The sequence below is a fragment of the Prionailurus bengalensis genome, chromosome A3 (assembly GCF_016509475.1).
Source record: "Prionailurus bengalensis isolate Pbe53 chromosome A3, Fcat_Pben_1.1_paternal_pri, whole genome shotgun sequence".
Taxonomy (NCBI): Eukaryota; Metazoa; Chordata; class Mammalia; order Carnivora; family Felidae; genus Prionailurus; species Prionailurus bengalensis.
The window spans coordinates 61956514-61974604 of NC_057354.1; the positions used below are offsets into that span (position 1 = coordinate 61956514).

General features: G+C 37.1%; 1 protein-coding gene across 1 annotated transcript in view; it reads left to right on the top strand.

Annotated features, from left to right (window-relative positions):
- TMEM131 (transmembrane protein 131) overlaps positions 1 to 18091 on the top strand; it is a 237800-nt gene that overhangs the window by 51571 nt on the left and 168138 nt on the right. Inside the window, 1 exon segment of the mRNA XM_043603229.1 lies at positions 10380 to 10441. Coding sequence (XP_043459164.1) covers positions 10380 to 10441 — 62 coding nt within the window.

Sequence of the window (18091 nt, forward strand, 5' to 3'; positions counted from 1 at the left end):
TTTAAAGTAATCTCTACACCCAGTTGGGGCTCAAACTCACAACCTTGAGACAAGAGTTGCATGCTCTATTGACAGCCAGCTAGGCACCCGTCTTCATTCTCTTCATTCTTTCTGTTTCTCAGAGCAGATAATTTTAATTGACCTATTTTCAAGTTTGCTGAATTTTTTTCCTCCACTTGTTGAAATATGCAGTTGATTCCCTGTAATAGTTTTTAAATTTCAGTTATTGGACTTTTCATGCCCAGATTTCTATTTCCTTTTCCTGATTTCTTTTTAGTGGTATTTTCTTTTTTCTTTTTCTTTTTTATTGTTTATTTTTGAGAGAAAGCGACAGAGAGAGTGCGAGTGTGTGAAGGGCAGAGAGACAAGGAGACACAGAATCTGAAGCAGGCTCCAGGCTCTGAGCTGTCAGCACAGAGCCGGATGTGGGGCTTAAACCCACGAACTGTGAGATCATGACCTGAGCTGAAGTTGGACACTTCACTTCACTGAGCCACCCAGGTGCCCCGATTTATTGATATTGTCTTTTTGGTGAGACAACATTCTCATACTTCTCTTAGGCTTTTGTTTTGTTTTGCATATGGTTTCCTTTACTTCTAATTTATTTACAGTAAGTTATGTAACATTTTTGTATAGTAAGTCCTGTGTTTGGACTTTCTTGGGAACAGTATCTATTCGGTGCATTTTTGCCCTGTGTATGGGCCATATTTTGTCTTTTTGTTGTTGTTACATGCTTATAATATTTCATTAAAAACTAGGGAATTTGGGGGCTCCTGGGTGGCAGTCAGTTAAGCATCTGACTTCAGCTCAGGTCATGATCTCACGTGAACTCATGTGAGTTCGAGCCCCGTGTCAGGCTGTGTGCTGACAGCTCAGAGCCTGGAGCCTGCCCCAGATTCTGTCTCCCTCTCTCTCTGCCCCTCTCCCGCTCATGCTTTGTCTCTCTGTCTCTCAAAAATAAATAAACTTTTTAAAAAATATTTTTAAAAACTGGGTAATTTCAATTACTGTACTTTTATTTGGTTCTTCTTATAAATTCTATCTCTTTATTAATATTCTCTACTTTGTGAGACATCATTTTCATACTTTCCTTTAGTTCTTTAGCTATGGTTTCCTTTAATTCTTTGAACATTTTTAATACAGCTACCTTAAAGTGTGTGTTTAGTAATTCTAACACCTGACTTTTCTCAGCAACACTTTTTATTGAATACTCCTTTTCCTCAGGAGCATACACGTGCATGTCTTTCAACTTACTGTTGAAAATGGGACATTTAAAGTAATATGTAATTTGGCAACTAACGATCTAGATCTAGGAGGTTTTTAAATTTGTTTTTGAGTCTTTTGGATTTTTATGTAGATAATTATGTAACCTGCAGATAGGGACAGCGTTACTTCTTTTCCAATGTATATGTTTTTGTTTCTTTTTCTTTGTTGTAGTGATTGGAACTTCTAGTACTGTGTTAAGAATAGCAAAAGCTACATCCCTGACATGTTGCCAATCTCGCTCTTTAACTATTAAGTAAGATATTACCTAGAGGTTGAGGTAGTTCTACTCTTCTGTCTTGTTGAGAGTTGAGCGTTTTTGTCACAGTGGGTGTTGGATTTTGTCAGGTACTTTTTCTGTTTCAGTTGATACAGTCAAGTAATTTTTCTTCTTTAGGCTGTTGATAATGGTAAGTTACATTGGTTGTTTTTAAATTTTAAGCCAGTCTTGCACAACTTCAATAAATCTCATTGGTCATGATGTGTAATTTTTATACATTGCTGGATTCAATTTGTTAGTATTTTGTTGCACTTTTTTTGGTCCAAGTTAATGAGACATAGTGTTATAGTTTTTTTTGTTTTTCTAATACTGTTTGGATGAGTTTTTTGGAGAAAAATTAGTAACATATGTAACACAAAATTCAGTATTAAGCTGTTCATAAGTATACAATAGAATAGCATTAATTGCATTTTTACTATTGTGCCACCATTATCTATTCCAAAACGTTTTCATAATTTCAGACAGAGACTCAGTAACCATTTAGCAATAAACCACATTCCACCTTACTTCAGCCACTAGTACCTCTAACATACTTCCTGTCTCAATGAATTTGCCTATATTAAATATTTCATGTAAGTGGAATCACAATATTAGTCCTTTTGTGTCTTAATTATTTCACTGAGCATAATGTTTTCAAGGTCCATCATGCTGTAGCGTGTATCAGAACTTCATTCCTAGGGTCGCCTGGGTGGCTAAGTTGGTTAAGCGTCTGACCTCAGCTCAGGTCACGATCTCACGGTCCCATGAGTTCAAGCCCCATGTCGGGCTCTGTGCTGACAGCTCAGAGCCTGGAGCCTGCTTTGGATTCTGTGTTTCCCTCTCTGCCCCTCCCCCATTCATACTCTGTCTCTCTCTCTCAAAAATAAGTTAACATTAAAAAAAAAAAAAAAGAACTTCATTCCTTTTTATGACTGAATAATATTCTATTGTGTTTATAACCATGTTTTATTGGCACATTCATCTGTTGATGGACACTTGGGTTGTTTCTGTTATGTTTGGAGACTTGGGTATTATTTACATTTTTAATTTAGCAGGCAGTCAGCCTGTTTAGGTTATTATGGAGATTCTTTTGTGAGCTGTGGTTCCAGTAACAGCTTAATTTTCACAGCATTTACATTGGTATTTTGGTCTGCTCTGGTGCTCTCCCTAATCCCTGCCTGTGCTGGGAAGGGGGAGCATAGTAAGATGTACTTAAGTGTATTTATTAGTGATTCTCTGTTGCTTGTTCAGAGTAGTTGGTGCTTCTCAGACATTCATTTGAAAGCTTAAGGTTACTGATTTTTTAAGTAAATTAAGCACTTTGGGATAAAATGAAAATTAATTATGGTATTTTATCATAAAATTTATTTTGGAAATATATGTGCCTCACCATTTTAGGTGTATGATGTGTATCTGGCACATTTGAGTTGCATAAAATTGTATTTTGACTTTTAGTAAACAACGTGAACACAGCCTTTGTTAGGGAGCTGGTAATATTGAATGGTCTTGGTAAAATTAGAATTTGGCATATCTGAATTCTTTTGCACTTTTATTTATGTTTTTTTAATGTTTTTATTTTTTTTTGAGAGAGAGAAAGAGCACAAGCTGGGGAGGGCAGAGAGAGGCGAAGACACAGAATCTGAAACAGGTTCCAGGATCTGAGCTGTCAGCCCGAGCCCAGCATGGGGCTTGAACTCATGAACCTCAGGATCATTACCTGGGCTGAAGTCAGACACTCAACTGACTGAGCCACCCAGGTGTCCTATCCTTTGCACTTTAATGTGAGAAGAAGATAACTTAGGTGTATATTACGCCTTTCAGATAAGAAAATTAATGAGGGGAAAATAAGGTTTCAATAATAAAATATCTTTATAGATGTTCAGTCCAGAGTGTTCAAAATTTTTGTTAGTGAGCATTTGTTGAAGTAAAATACTGAGCAAATGTAACTTTAAAGAGTTATTAATATCATTAACAGTGGTGAATTCTGAAGTAATAATGCCATGATTTTAACCCATTTTTTAATTTGCTATTTTTCAGACTTTGTGCTAGATGACAGGCAAACCACAAACTAGTTACAGATTGTGGTAAGAGTTAGAATAGGGTAGAGGATAGAGGATAACAGAGAGCTGTCTGGGCAGTCATGGAAAGCCTGCCTCAGGGTTGGCATTTAGGCTGAGATTTGAAGGAGGAGAAGAGACTAGCCATGAGAAGAATATTCCTACCAGGAATAGGACATAGGATTTGGGGGCCCTTCCAAGTCCTGCTTGTGTGGCCTTTTGCTTCCTGGTGATTAAAAAGGTCGCTTATTTAACTAGTCCACCCTCCTAACTTTGTGAGTGAGGAGACCATGAAGGCTAGAAAGTAGAGAATCAATGGTGACAGGCTACCATTCCAATGCCTCACACACACACACACACCCATACACATATGACATATTCTGCTTATTTACATTCATTGTTTTCATGAATTATTTTAGAAGATGTGTGAAAACAGGCAGTTGCAATATTCAGGAAAAGAAATCTCTAGCTAAACAAAAAAAAAAGAATAGTAAAGATTTGACTTAAAGGGAAGGTGTTTTTCTTTTGTTATTCATTACTAAATGAAATAGAGAAGTAAAACTCAATTTCTGAACTTCTGTTTTGAAAGTGAGTGATTCAAGACTCACTTTCATGGTGATTTTTACAGTGTATGGCAATGTGTTTGTTCCTCTCAGACCTCCTGGGGATGTGGGACCTTAAAGGACATCTTATGGAGCCCAGCTACACAGAGTGAATGCCTACAGAATCATAAAAGCCGAGATCTAAATTCCTTCTGTTTATATATCCTTCTTTCCTCACTTTTTATTAGAAATATATGACTAATTATAGAAATTAGTTTGCTTCAAGGTGCTATCAGTCAAATTTATTTTAATGTCAAATTTATTTTAAAAGTAAATAGTAATGGGTTTAGAAGCATAGATTCTGGGGTCCTTTTGGTGGAATTTATAGTCTGTCTCTAGTCACTTTTCTTGCTGAGTGACCTCAAGCCTAACCTCACTGCCTGCTTATCTTAAAATGGAACCTATAATGTCTAGGTCATGGGATTAGTTTGAAGTTTAATAATATAGTGATGATAATTATTAGATGTTATTCTCATTTCTGTTACATTGGATTGCTGTTTGTACTGGGGAGCATTGGGACAGTTTGGGATTCATTTAAAGTGTAAATTTAGCAGGGCACCTGGGTGGCTCAGTCAGTTAAGTGTCCAACTTCAGCTCAGGTCATGATCTCACGGTTCCTGCGTTCAAGCCCCGCATCAGGCTCTATGCTGACAGCTCAGAGCCTGGAGCCTGCTTCAGATTCTGTGTCTCCTTCTCTCTCTGCCCCTCCCTTGCTCGACTCTGTCTCTCTCAAAAATAAAATTAAAAAATGTTTTTAAATAAATTAAAATTAGGGGGAAAAGTTCTTGGAGTGGAAGTAGCTTGTAAGTTGTGGTTTTGAATCTGGAGATGGGAGAACTTGACTTGCTTTGGTTACTTTTTATATTTTATAGCCTAACATTGTTAACACGTTAAATGGTTAAGTATTTCTCTAGTGTCAGTTGTGTTTTTCTAGGCATATAATTTGAAGTTATTATAACTGGTCATTTAAAGTGAAATATCTTTTTTTTTTTTTACTTATGTTTGAGAGTGAGAGAGAGTGAGCAGGGGAGGGGCAGAAAGAGAGGGAGACTCAGAAACTGAAGCAGGGTCCAGGCTCTGAGCTGTCAGCACAGAGCTGGACGCAGGGCTCAAACTCACAAACTGCGAGATCATTACCTGAGCCGAAGTCAGACGCTCAACCAACTGAGCCACCCACGTGCCCCTAAAGTGAAATATCTTAATTTATTTCATGTCTGAGTTGAATGCTATTCATTTCTACATCTTTTAAGGAAAATTGATGATATATAACACAGTATTTTAATTATAGGGGCTTTATAAGACAGCTGCTGATATTGTTTTTGACCAAGGTAATTCATGGTTTTTTTTTTAAAGCTCCTAATTAAAAATGCAATACAGCCAAATTATGTTCCTGCCTTTATCTTTATTTAGTGAAGTTCTCATATTAGCTAAAGGTCTGATCTAGCTTGATGATGGGAAGTTAGGCGGTAGTCATCATATCATAACTAGTAGCTTCCAAATATATCATGTTTCTAGTACCTTCTGTGATGTCTCTCCTGGTCAGATGGGGGCCCCTGAATATGGGGCAACCCTAACGGGTGGAAGCTGGTCGTGGAGGTGGTAAAGGAATTCACCCGAGGCAGAACAAAGGAAATAGAAGGTTATTGAGTACATCACAAAGAAGCGGTAGGTAGGACAGCAAAGCAGTCTGCTGGCCAGGAAGCCGTGGTAGGGGGCTGTAGTTAAAGAGGGGAGGGGAGGAGGTATGGGAGCTTACGGAATTTACCTTTTTTGGTGCCTATGCCCTGGTGTAAGTAATCCATTGGTCAGCTAAGTCTTAGGGATGTTTTGAGGTGGGTTGCCTAATGGGCCTGTTTGTATTCAACTAGGGGGTTGAGGGTCACTCTGGACCCTGTTACCTTACTCAGGTTTCCCTTGTTCAAATTGCCTAAATGTGGCTACTTTCTTACTGGTTTCCTCTGCTGATTAACTGGAAAGCTTCAAACTAGGAGCTCCTACTTTTTGTCTCTTCCATTGTAAGCATATGGCTATTCAGTTAATCTTTGTTAGTTCATTGTGCCCTGAGATCAATAAATCTCTCTTAAACGGGAGTATAACAAAAAGATATTTTCTGAGCATCTGAAATTTCAGTTTATGTTAAAAGGTGGAGGAAGGGTTAGAAATGGGGTGGGTGAGCTAGGCAGAGCCTTTTACATTCACAGTATGAATCTGAAACTAACTATAAGCTAGGACTAGATAACAGCCGGAAGATCATTTGCATCAGCGAATGCAAATGCAATACTTACATCTGGGCAAAAAGGTGGGATTTTACTCATGCACTCAGTATTTGGAGTGTTCTCTATGTACTGAAAAGTGATGGGGAATGAGCAGTGGAGTAGGTTGGCACTATGGTTGAAGAGAAGCACAAGAAATGGAGGACAGGACTTTCCCAAAATAAGATCGGGATGTGATTACTAGAACAAGGGAAAAGTGATGCTCAGCAGGCAGGAAATACCATCCAGTTAGGTAATGTAACCTAATTGGCTTGTATCTCACCTTGCTGCTTGGCTTTTAGCTTTAGTCATATCGGAAAAGCCAGGTACATGGGATGAAACAGTAAGCTGCTTCCCTGATGAATACCCAAAGACCAACAAAGAGGAGTCAGTGAATGTTGTATTAAGCCAAATGAAATATCATTACTTCATGTTTTTAAAGAATAAACTTTTTATTTTATTTTTCAAAGTGTATTTATTTTTTTAGTAATTTCTACATCCTATATGGGGCTCGAACTCATGACCCCAAGGTCAGGAGTAGCACGCGCTCTTCCAACTGAGCCAGTCAGGTGCCCCCCAAAATAAACTTTTTACTTTAAAATATTTTTAGATTTATGTAAAAATTTTAAAGATAGCACAGGGTTCCTATCCCCCTTACCCTTTTGTCAATTGTTACCTTACATCAATATGGTACTTTTTGTTTTTGTTTTTTGTTTTTTGTTTTTTTTACAAATAATGAACCAATATTAATACATGGTTATTAACTAAAGCCCATATTTTATTCATATTTCCTTAGTTTTTACCTCATTTCCTTTTTCTTTCCTAGGATCCCATTCAAGATACTGTATCATATTTAGTAGTCATGTCTGCTTAGGCCACACTGGTGTGTTACAATCCTTTAGACTTTCCTTGTTTTCAGTGACCTTGGCAGTTTTCAGGAGTACTCGTCATGTATTTTGTAGAATGTTTCTTGTTTGGGATTTGTCTGATGTTTTTCTTATAATGAGATTGGGTTATGTGATTTTGGGAGGAAGACCATAAAGTACCATTTTAAAAAATTATTTTTATTTGTTTTTTTTAAATATTTATTTTGAGAGAATGAGCATGCTTGTGCATGTGTGCATGGGGGAGGGCCAGAGAGAGGGAGAGAATCCCACGCAAGCTCCTCCTCACTGTCAGCACAGAGCCCGACATGGGGCTCCATCTCAGGAACCATGAGATCATGACCTGAGCTGAAATCAGGAGTTGGATGCTTAACTGACTGAGCCATCCAGGTGCCCCTTACTTTTATTTATTTATGTTTTTTATTTGAGAGAAAGAGAGAGAGTGTGTGTCTGAATGGGGCAGAGGGAGAGAGAAGAGAGAGAGTGTGTGCGAGAGGGGCAGAGAGTTGGGGGGGGGGGGCGGAGAGAATCTTAAGCAGGCTCTACACTGAGTGTGGAGCCAGACATGGGATTCAATCCCTGACCCTAGGATCATGACCTAAGCCAAAATCACGAGTTGGACACTCAACCAACTGAGCCACTCAGGCACCCCTAATGTACCATTTTTATTATGTCATATGAAAGGTACATACTGTCAACATGACTTCATCGGAGATGTTGAATTTGATCATCTGACGAGGTAACGTTTGTCAGTTTCCTCCACTGTAAAATTACTCTTTTTTCCCTCCTTTTCAAACTGTTTTCTTTGGAAGGAAACACTTTTGTTAAAAAGTTTCCCACATTTGTTAAAGGGTGAGGAGTTACGCTCCATCTTCTAGATACATAAATTGTTCAGAAACCATCCTGGATGGCTCAGTTAAATGTCCAACTTTGGCTCAGGTCATAATCTCGCGGTTCGTGAGTTTGAGCCCTGCGTTGGGCTCTGTGCTGAGAGTTCAGAGCCTGGGGCCTACTTTGGACTCTGTGTCTCCCTCTCTCTCTGCCCCTCCCCTACTCATGCTCTGTCCCTCTCTCTCTCTTTCTCTCTCAAAAATAAATAACATTACAAAAAAAATTATAAAAAGCAATCTGCCTGGCAGTTTTGTCTCTTCTCCCAGCTTATTTATTTATATCAGTATGGACTCATGGATATTTGTTTTATACTTTGGGTTATAATCTAACACTGTTTTATTGCTTAAGTTGTTCCAGCTTTGGTCATATCGGAACTCTTTGTCTTAACTCTTTCACTCCTTTGACAAATTCTCATCAGTACATTATTTTTTTGTTATTTTGATGGTTAGCCCTTTCTCACTTTCTGGCACCATGAGATGCTCCAATTTCATGTTGTATATATCTTGTCCTGGTCCTTAGATTGAGTCATTTCTCTAAGAAGCCTTTGTTCCTTTTACTAGAGAATGGTATTAGAACCCAAGATCTGGATGCTAGGTCTGCACTATGCTACTTGTGTGTTATTACTTCTAGGCCCTCTCAACTGGCAGAGCAAGAAAATATATATGTGTATATATCTGTAACTTCTGCATGTATACATATTTATAAATATTTCTATATGTAACTCTCTGTATCTATATTAAACTAAACGTGAGTTCATACTGATGTTGTCAACTCAGTTTATTACCACATGGAATATTACAGCTTCTTTTCCTTACTTTTGTATAAACTCTTACTCCAGTAGTGACAAGCCAGACTTTCACCATCCATGTATTTAATTGTTCAATTCCCGTATTCCATGTATAGTGGCATCAGAATACTTAACCTAAGCTCCCATGAGAAGTAACTTTATCAACCAGAATATAATGCTTATATACAATTTCTTTCACCATTAGTCTTAGAGATTCCCTCACTTTCACATTACTTATGTCAGCTCCTCCTTCCACTCTACCCCTCCTTCAATGAGGCGGTTTCATACATTTGTAATAGAGCTAAATGGTTTTGTCATATTCTGCATTTCATCGTGGGATCCCCTGATCTCCAAAATGATTTTTTTAATTGCATACATTAGATTCACTCTAAAGTTCTGTTTTGAAGAATGTGTAGTGCTGTGAATCCACTGTTCCAGTGTCATATAGAATCGTTTCACTGCTCTGAAAAATTTCCTTTGCTTCACTTATTCATGTCTTCCTTCCTCTCCCCAAACTTCTAGCAACCATTGGTCTTTTTACCATCTCTATAGTATAACCTTTCCCAGAATGTCATATCCTTGGAATCATACAGTGTGTGGCTTTTTATTTTATTTTTTGTTACTGAATAATATTCTCTTGTAGGATGTACTACAGTTTGTCTATCTACTCATCTATTGAAGGACATCATCTTGATTATGTCCAGTTTTGGGTGATTATGAATAGAGCTGCTATACAGAATTGCTTGCAGATTTTCATGTGGGCATAAGTTTTCAAATCAGTTGCATAAATACCTGTGAGCGCAATCACCAGATTATATGGTGAAAGTTCAGCTTTCTAAATATCGTGTTTGCACTATACTCAGTTTCTTGGAACAGAATAATCTCCTCTTGCCATTTTCCATGCCCATTTTCTCTCCAAGTCTCTCTTGACTGATGATGCCAGGTCTTGTCATTGCTATAAAAGAGCAGATGATACAGAACGTCAGCTTATCTTTCTTGGGGGAAGTAGAATCCTCTAATGATCTTTTCCATGTGCTTGTGATATTTTTGGTTAATCTGTCGGTGAAAATAACCAGTTGCATCTAGTTGAATTTGACTGTTTTGTGCTTTCTGGGAGTATAGCAGGAATAGATATTTTGCAAGTGGCTTACACTGCCTATAGGTTGTTAAAAACTGCTTTCTAATTGGGTTGTATTGTTTTATTTTTAAAGCATTTCATAGTTGCTAAAATCCTGAAGTATCGCATTTTCCTCTTTAACCATCACCCTCAAGCAGTACGTTTTTTTTTTTAATGTGGAATTGTATTTATTAATTTTAAGGTAAAAGATATTTAAATGAAATTTATGTTCCTGTAAAGTGATAGTATGTTTTGTTTCCTTCACAGCATTTATTCAGTCGGAGAGCATAATAGAAGTATTACGTTTTGATGATGGAGGACTACTACAGGTAATTTTATTTTAAGTTGAAAAATTATCTCAGTGTCAAACCTTGAATAATATCCGATTGTTATTTACCTTTAAAAAGTGTAACTGATTTCTTTGAAATATATTTTATGAGCTTTATATGCAGATAGGTCAATAGAGTCATTAGTAATAATAAAAGCCTCCTTAGCTATATGAATTACCTTTTAAATTAGATATTTCTGGGGAGTGTTGGAACGTTAGGTTGGGAGAGTCAGATCAGGAGCAGTGGAATTGGTGGTTAGCGCTGTAAGTATGGGTGTCAGACCTCAAAATATTTACCTGGAAGAGGACTTCTCTAGAGTGTAAGTTCTGTAGATGTACATCTATATCACTTTTCTAGTTGCCAGTCTAAGCCACATCTTTAAACATGTTATACCTAAAATTAGAAAGTATAATCTGATGTCCTTCCTTTCAGACCTAGCATAGATATCCCATGAAGCCCATTTTAGTCTTCCTAGCTAAAAACCAGTTCTAGAATTTCACAGCTGAAAGAGGGAGAGTGAAAGCAACTTAACTAGCCCTCTGATTTTTATGACTGAGGTGTTTTCTTCCTTCTTCCAAACTTTTATTGTATTTGGTACTTGTCTTATAGTACTTACCACTTTTGTAATTATAACATCAGTTTTCAAGTACCATCTATTTGGTAGCATGACGTACGGTTTTTCCAAGGTTTAATTTAAGAAAGGTGCTGAAGATCCCATGACTTTAATGGTAATGGGGCTGGTGTTAGAATTCTCGTCTCCTCACTCCAGGTGATTGTTTGTCTCTTTCCTACATGGTGCTGCCTATGATGTATTTATTTACTTAATTATAACTAAATACATGACTTAGTTCTGAAAAAATATTCCCTGTAGCTTATAATAATGTCAGGAAACTAAACGTTACATTAAGGCAATATATAAAAAATAATTGTGCTAGAGACCTGAAATAAGATTTCTGTTTACATTTTATCATAAATTTAGATTTCAGACAATAAGCCAAACAAAGAGAGCAAGGAAAAAAGTGATGGGTTATAATGTTCCTTTTCTCTGAAAATAAAGCAAGTAAGTGTTCTGAATGTTAACTTTTTCCTTGCTTCCAAATTTTTAAATAAATATATCATTCATACCTTTACATAACTGATGTTGAGAAACACAGCAGGCAGTGGCTGCTTGGTACTTACAAAAAAGTCTTTGTACAGCTTTTTATATTGAAAAACTGAATAAAAACTAAAGATATATAATCTCAAATTTTATAGAGCCACCTTACTAGAAAATGAGCTTGGTCTTGTTATCTGGTTATTTCATCTGTTACAAGGTGAGAACTTGGAGAACCAATAGGAATGACGGTTTTAAATATCTCCCTTTAGGGGGCGCCTGGGTGGCGCAGTCGGTTAAGCGTCCGACTTCAGCTCAGGTCACGATCTTGTGGTCCGTGAGTTCAAGCCCCGCGTCAGGCTCTGGGCTGATGGCTCGGAGCCTGGAGCCTGCTTCCGATTCTGTCTCTCCTTCTCTCTCTGCCCCTCCCCGCTTCATGCTCTGTCTCTCTCTGTCCCAAAAATAAATAAACGTTAAAAAAAAAAAATTAAAAAAAAAATAAATATCTCCCTTTAGGTGGTTTGTGGGATCTAGATAACAGGCAAATCAGGACTGAATTTTTTGAAAATTCATTTTTCTTTATTGATTAAAGAAGGATCCATATCCTTTAGGAAATAGACACCCACCTAGGTTGCAAGTAGTAATTCATTTTGAAAATTCTGGAGTTTGATTTATATTTTTGTTGGGAGAGGTTGTCAATCCCTATCTAAATGGATTTGGCTATGGAGGAACTTGTGGCCTGGGATGTGATTTCCTCATCCTCTTTGGGTCTGCTGAAATGCTTGGACAAGAGCTTGGTAGAGACCTGAGTTGAGACCTCAGAGTTCTATGGCAAAGGTAATTTTAGACTGGAACAGTATTGAAGGCAGACGGTACCAGTTGGTTACCTCAGCCACAATAAAACCTCACAAAGATTACTGCAGAATGTCTGATACAAAGATGCTATATATATAGTGTATCGTTTATCCCCAAGTAGCAGAGTATAGACCTTTTTGAATAGATACAAGTAAATAGTTCATTTTAATGTTGAAGAATGTTTCCCAGGAACAACAGTTTTCATGTTGACATGAAAATTCATGTTGTCACTCTTTCTGATGATAATTTGCCAGTAGGTTCAACCATTTCTTGTTTCTTATGGTATGATCGGAACAGATAGTATGTATGTGTAGCAGTCTTATGACAGAATATATATCACGTTTTTTCCAATTAAAACTAACGTAGAGAGAGAGTCAAAGCAACAGCCTTGTTTTACATTATTTAAAATGAGAATTTTGCCTGAGAGCATTCCTTCTCAGATCATACATTTTATGTTACATTCATGTGGCTTGGCTCTTAGTAACTTTTTAAGCCCTGAAAATTAATTGATGATAAGTCCATAAAAATTGCCAAAACTCATAAAAATTTGCTACAAATTTTGTATTTGCCTTCCTTGTTTTTTAAAGATAAGGGAAATGAGGCTTATAGAAATTAAATAATTTGCTCAGTATTCAATTATGAGAGCAGAAATCCAACATCCAGTAAGTACTCAGCCTGTCTGCTTTCAGAGCTCTTAACACAGCACCATGCATGTGCAGTTCTTCTAGTGCGTTCCCTGGATTACCACTACTAATATTAGGTTACGATTAGAAATCACAGTAATCACAGAAAAGCCCACATTTTCTATCATTGGTGCTTTGGCCATTGCCATTCCTGTTTGGCAAGGCTACTAAGATTTGGTATATAGAATATAGAAGGATGAAACCATGCCTGAGGGGAACATAGACACTTCTCAACAGAAGACTCATCACCATAGGGTGTGCATGCCAGGTATCTCTAATGATCATTCCAATCCTAACTGATCAGAATGGTTGGCTGTTCCTTTGATAGATTGAATAACAAAAGATATTTTTAAAAGCCTTAATCTGTTTCCTAATCTAACTTTCTTACAAACGAAGATGAAGCCCAAGGAAAAGCCTAGCTTTTTAATTTATTTATTTTACTATTCTACCAGAACAGTAAACAGATTTTTAAGATGTTGGGAGGCAAGCTTTCTAACGTTCAAGTTGAAAACACATGCAGAGTTTTGCTTTCTAAAGCTCATAACTATATGGGGTGCCTGGGTGGCTCCAGTCATGTAAGCTCCAACTTCGGTTTAGGTTATGATCTCACGGTTCATGAATTCAAGCCCCACATCAGGCTCCATGCTGACAGCTCAGAGACTGGATCCTGCTTTGGATTCTGTGTCTCCCTCTCTCTCTGCTCCTCCCCTGCCTGTACTTTGTGTTTTTCTCTCTCTCAAAAATAAATAAACATTAAAAAATAGTAATAAATAAACAAATAAATGAAGCAAGCAAGCAAGCTCATAACTATAGTACCACCTAATTTTGTTATCTCACTTTGGTCAAGAAACAGAAATACTCTTTTCTGACTGTTCATTGTGCGCTCATTGGTTGTTCTCATAACATCTAGGCATCTATTATCTCAACTCACTACCTGGCTTTCAGGTGCCTAAGGCAGAGGTGGCTACAATTAGTATTTTTTAAGTACTTGCTGGAGTCTCAGCTAGTTCATTAATTGGCCCAAAATTTCAGTACAAATAAGGAGTACAAGAAGAATAAGAAGCAAGTTTGATTCCAAAGCTCTTAGGCTTTATACTTTCCATTGCTCTGCCTCCTGAAAAGTAACAAGGTTGCCTTAGGGGAAAGATAAATTCCTAAATGCTGTGATTAGAAGACAGTGCAGGTCTAAGAGATCTTTTTATATACACACAATAGGTAATGGGTTCCACTTCTCGTTGTGCCCCAGTATATCAGTTGCAGGACTGTGGTTAGTCAGCCAAAGAATCTTTTGTTCATATTACAGAAATAACTCTTTTCCCAATCTTCTCAGAGGACAGTTGAGGGAAAGATTGTGGAAAGTTTGCCTCCTATTCTGTTAGGTTGGTTTGGAAAGCACTATGGAGATCTTCCTTAACTAGACAGTTATTTGCAACACACGAAAACACCCAATTGAAAAAATGAGCATATACTTGTTCTTGGATGAACTTACATTTAAAAGATACTAATTTTTAAAGATAGCTATAGTAAAACTTAACAGGAGTTAAAGAGGTTATTGTTACAGAGGTTAGTGGGGAAAACTTTAGCTCCTAGATGACTTGTTTAGTTTCTGTAACTAAAAGGAGATGAAGCCACTGGAAGCTTTGCAGTCTAGAAGATAAATCATGTTCATTCTAGAGGTGGCCTAGTGTAGGTAATCTTCTAACCACTTAATTAGAGTCGTCTTCCAAGGAGTGTAAAAGATGTCCAAGAATTTGATTATTTCTTTTTCTTTAATTAAAGCATTTATTGTGAGATATAATTCATACATACATGCATAAAATGTGGGCTTTTTTTCCTCAAAGCCAACACCTATAAACAACTACCACCCTAGTTAAAAACTAAACACTCTCCTGAGTTCCCTCTGAGGCTCTCTCCCAGTCACTATCCCCAAAGTTGCCCATAGTCCTGAGGTTTATGGTAATTTCTTTCCCTAGAAGTCTTACCATCTGAGCATGTGTCTCTAAACACTATGGTTTCATCTGTTTTTTGAACTTCATACAGTTTGTATTTTTTTTTTCCAGCTGCTTTTTCTTGTGTTATGTTTCTAAGATTCTCTGTGCTATTGAATGTGGCCATAGTTATCCATTTTCATCACTGAATAGTATTGCATTATGTGGATATGCCCCAATATGTATATGTGTGTGTATGTATATATGCATATATATACATATATATATATATGTGTGTGTGTGTGTGTGTACGTATATATATAATTTATGCTGTTGATTGACATTTCACTTGTTTCCAGTTTTGGCTCTTATAAGTAAATGCTGTCTCTTGGTGAACATATATATGCGTTTCTGGTGGAGTTAAGTGCAACTGCTGGGACATAGGGTATTAAGCTTCTATTTTAATACATAATACCATGTGGTTTTCCAAAGTGCTTGTTCTAGTGTACAGTCCCATCATCAGGAATTCCTCTACAATACTTCGTAATGTTTTTTTAAAAAATTATTCTGAAGAGTAGGTAATGGTATCTTTTTGTGGAGATAATTTACAATTCCCTAATTCCTAATAAGGTGGAGCAACTTTTCGTGTTTATTTAACCATTTGGATATCAACTTTTGTGAAATCTAAGTTAAATCTTTTTCCTTATTTAACTGTTGGGTTGCATATCTTTTTCCTTCTTGTTTTTTAGGAGTTCTTTATAAATTCTGGATACAATTGTGATTATATGTATAAGAAATATCTTTTCCTACTTGTGATCATCCCTTCCACACATAATGGTGACTTTGATGAACAGAAGTTCTTAGTTTTAATTAATTTTAATTTTATTGTAGTTTAAGCTCTCAGTCTTACACATTACAGTTGATGTTTTTTGTGTACCGTTCAAGAAATACTTTCTTATCCACGGTCATAAAAATGTTCTCCTGGGTGCCCCTGGGTGGCTCAGCCAGCTAAGTGTCAGACTTCAGCTCAGGTCATAATCTCATGGTTCATGAGTTCGAGGCCTGTGTGGGGCTCTCTGCTGTCAGTGCAGAGCTCGCTTCGGATCCTCAGTCTGCCTCTCTGCCTCTCTCCTCTTTCTCTCAAAACTAAATAAACATTAAAAAAAAAAAAGGTTTAAAAAATTATTCTCCTGTATTATTGTCTAGAATATAGAAATTTATTGTTTTGCCTTTCACAATTATAGCACTAATTCTAACTGGAATCGATTTTTGTTATTGGTGTGAGGTCAGGGTTTTATTTCTCATATAGATATTCACTTGTCCCAGCACCCTTTATTAACTGTTCCCCAATATTTTTTCCCCAGTATTCTTCAGTGACACTTTATTCATAAGTCAAGTAGGCATGTATGCATGAATCAATTTCTGGGCTCTCTTGCCTGTTCTCATCTCTAAAAGTGGTAATTCATATGGCTCAACATAAAATGTAGAAATACAATTGTTTTTTATATTTTGACTTTTACTCTGCAAACTAGCTAAATTGCTTATTGATGCTATTAACTTATCTCTAGATGCTCTGAACTAGGTCCATAAACTATCACAATCTGAGGTTAATAATAACATTTTATTTCTAACTTTCCAATGCTTTTAGTTTTAAATTCTTTTTATTTTTTCTTGCATTACTTTACTGGCTACAGCCAGCATGATGTTGAATATAAGTGGTATTTAGTAGGCATCTTTGACCAATAACTCATCTCAGATAAACCTTCAGCATTTCACTGTTAAGAATGTTGTTTACTATAGTTTTTCTCCACCCCCACCCCCAGATATCCTTTATCATATGTGTCAGTTGGGGTTCTTAGCAAGATCCTAAGACAGAGTTAGGAGTGCAAGAGATTTATTGAGGGCTAATGCCTTTGAAACATAAGGGGAAGGAAACATGATTGGGCAGGGAGAACCTCAGACAGGGTTGCTATATCTTGGCAAATCACTGGGGAATTGTGGAGTAATGGCTGCTTTTTGGAAGCATATCCAGAGATAGCCAGGCCCTACTATACCTGCTGGGCCTATTCATTGGCTGGGAGTTGCTCAAAAAGAACTTGGCCTTACCTTAGTCACTACAGTCAGGTACTGCAGTCACAGGCTGATAGCTAACAGCATTTTTCATAGCTTGGATGGCAAGTTCTTCCTTTTACAGAGATCTGAGCAGTATACAGTAAAACAACTGACTATCAAAGGCAAAGAGATATATTCTAAAACCAACCAGAGAAAAAAAGAAGACCTTCAAAGAAGCTAGAATTAGCCTGACAGCTGAATTATAAACTGAAACAATTGGAGGCAAAAAAAAAAAAAAAAAAATTAAATTAATGAAAAAAATTGAACTAGAATTCTATACCCAGTGAAAATGTTCTTCGTGTGTAAAGAAAAACACAGGCATTTTCAAACAGACAAGAACATAGAGAATTTGTCACCAGAAGATTTGCACCAAAGGAAATAATAGAGGATATTCTTCAGCTTGAAGGTAAATTACCTCAGAAGCTTAGAAATGCAAAGGATAAAGAGCATTAAAAATAAAAATATGTGGATAACTAAATGCATATATATTGTGTATAGCAATGATAATAATAGTATCCTGATGAATACAGCATGACAGCATTCTGGTACTACTAATACTAGATCATCAGAAACTTGGCAGCTTTTACCTGGGTCTCTTGGACCTCTAGAAATTGGGACATTTCTTTTGGGACCCAGTTGCCATGATGTGAAAATCCTAAGCCACATGGGGAGCCCCCATATAGTCCTACAGTCAGTGGTCCCAGTTGAGTGCCCACCTACCAGCCATCATCCCTTTTCTGCCACTGTGGATGAGCAGCACATTTAAACCTTCAGATGAATCAGCCACAACTTGCATCTTATGGCAGCCATTTGAGTAACATCAAGTGAGATCTAACCAACTGAGTCTAGTCAGCCCAGAAGAATGTGAAGGATAATAATAAAATGCTGTTTTAAGCTGTTGAACTTTGGAGTGTTTTATTATGCACCGTTAGATAGCCAGAACATCTAATATCATGTAATACCTGGTTGGTCTGTATCC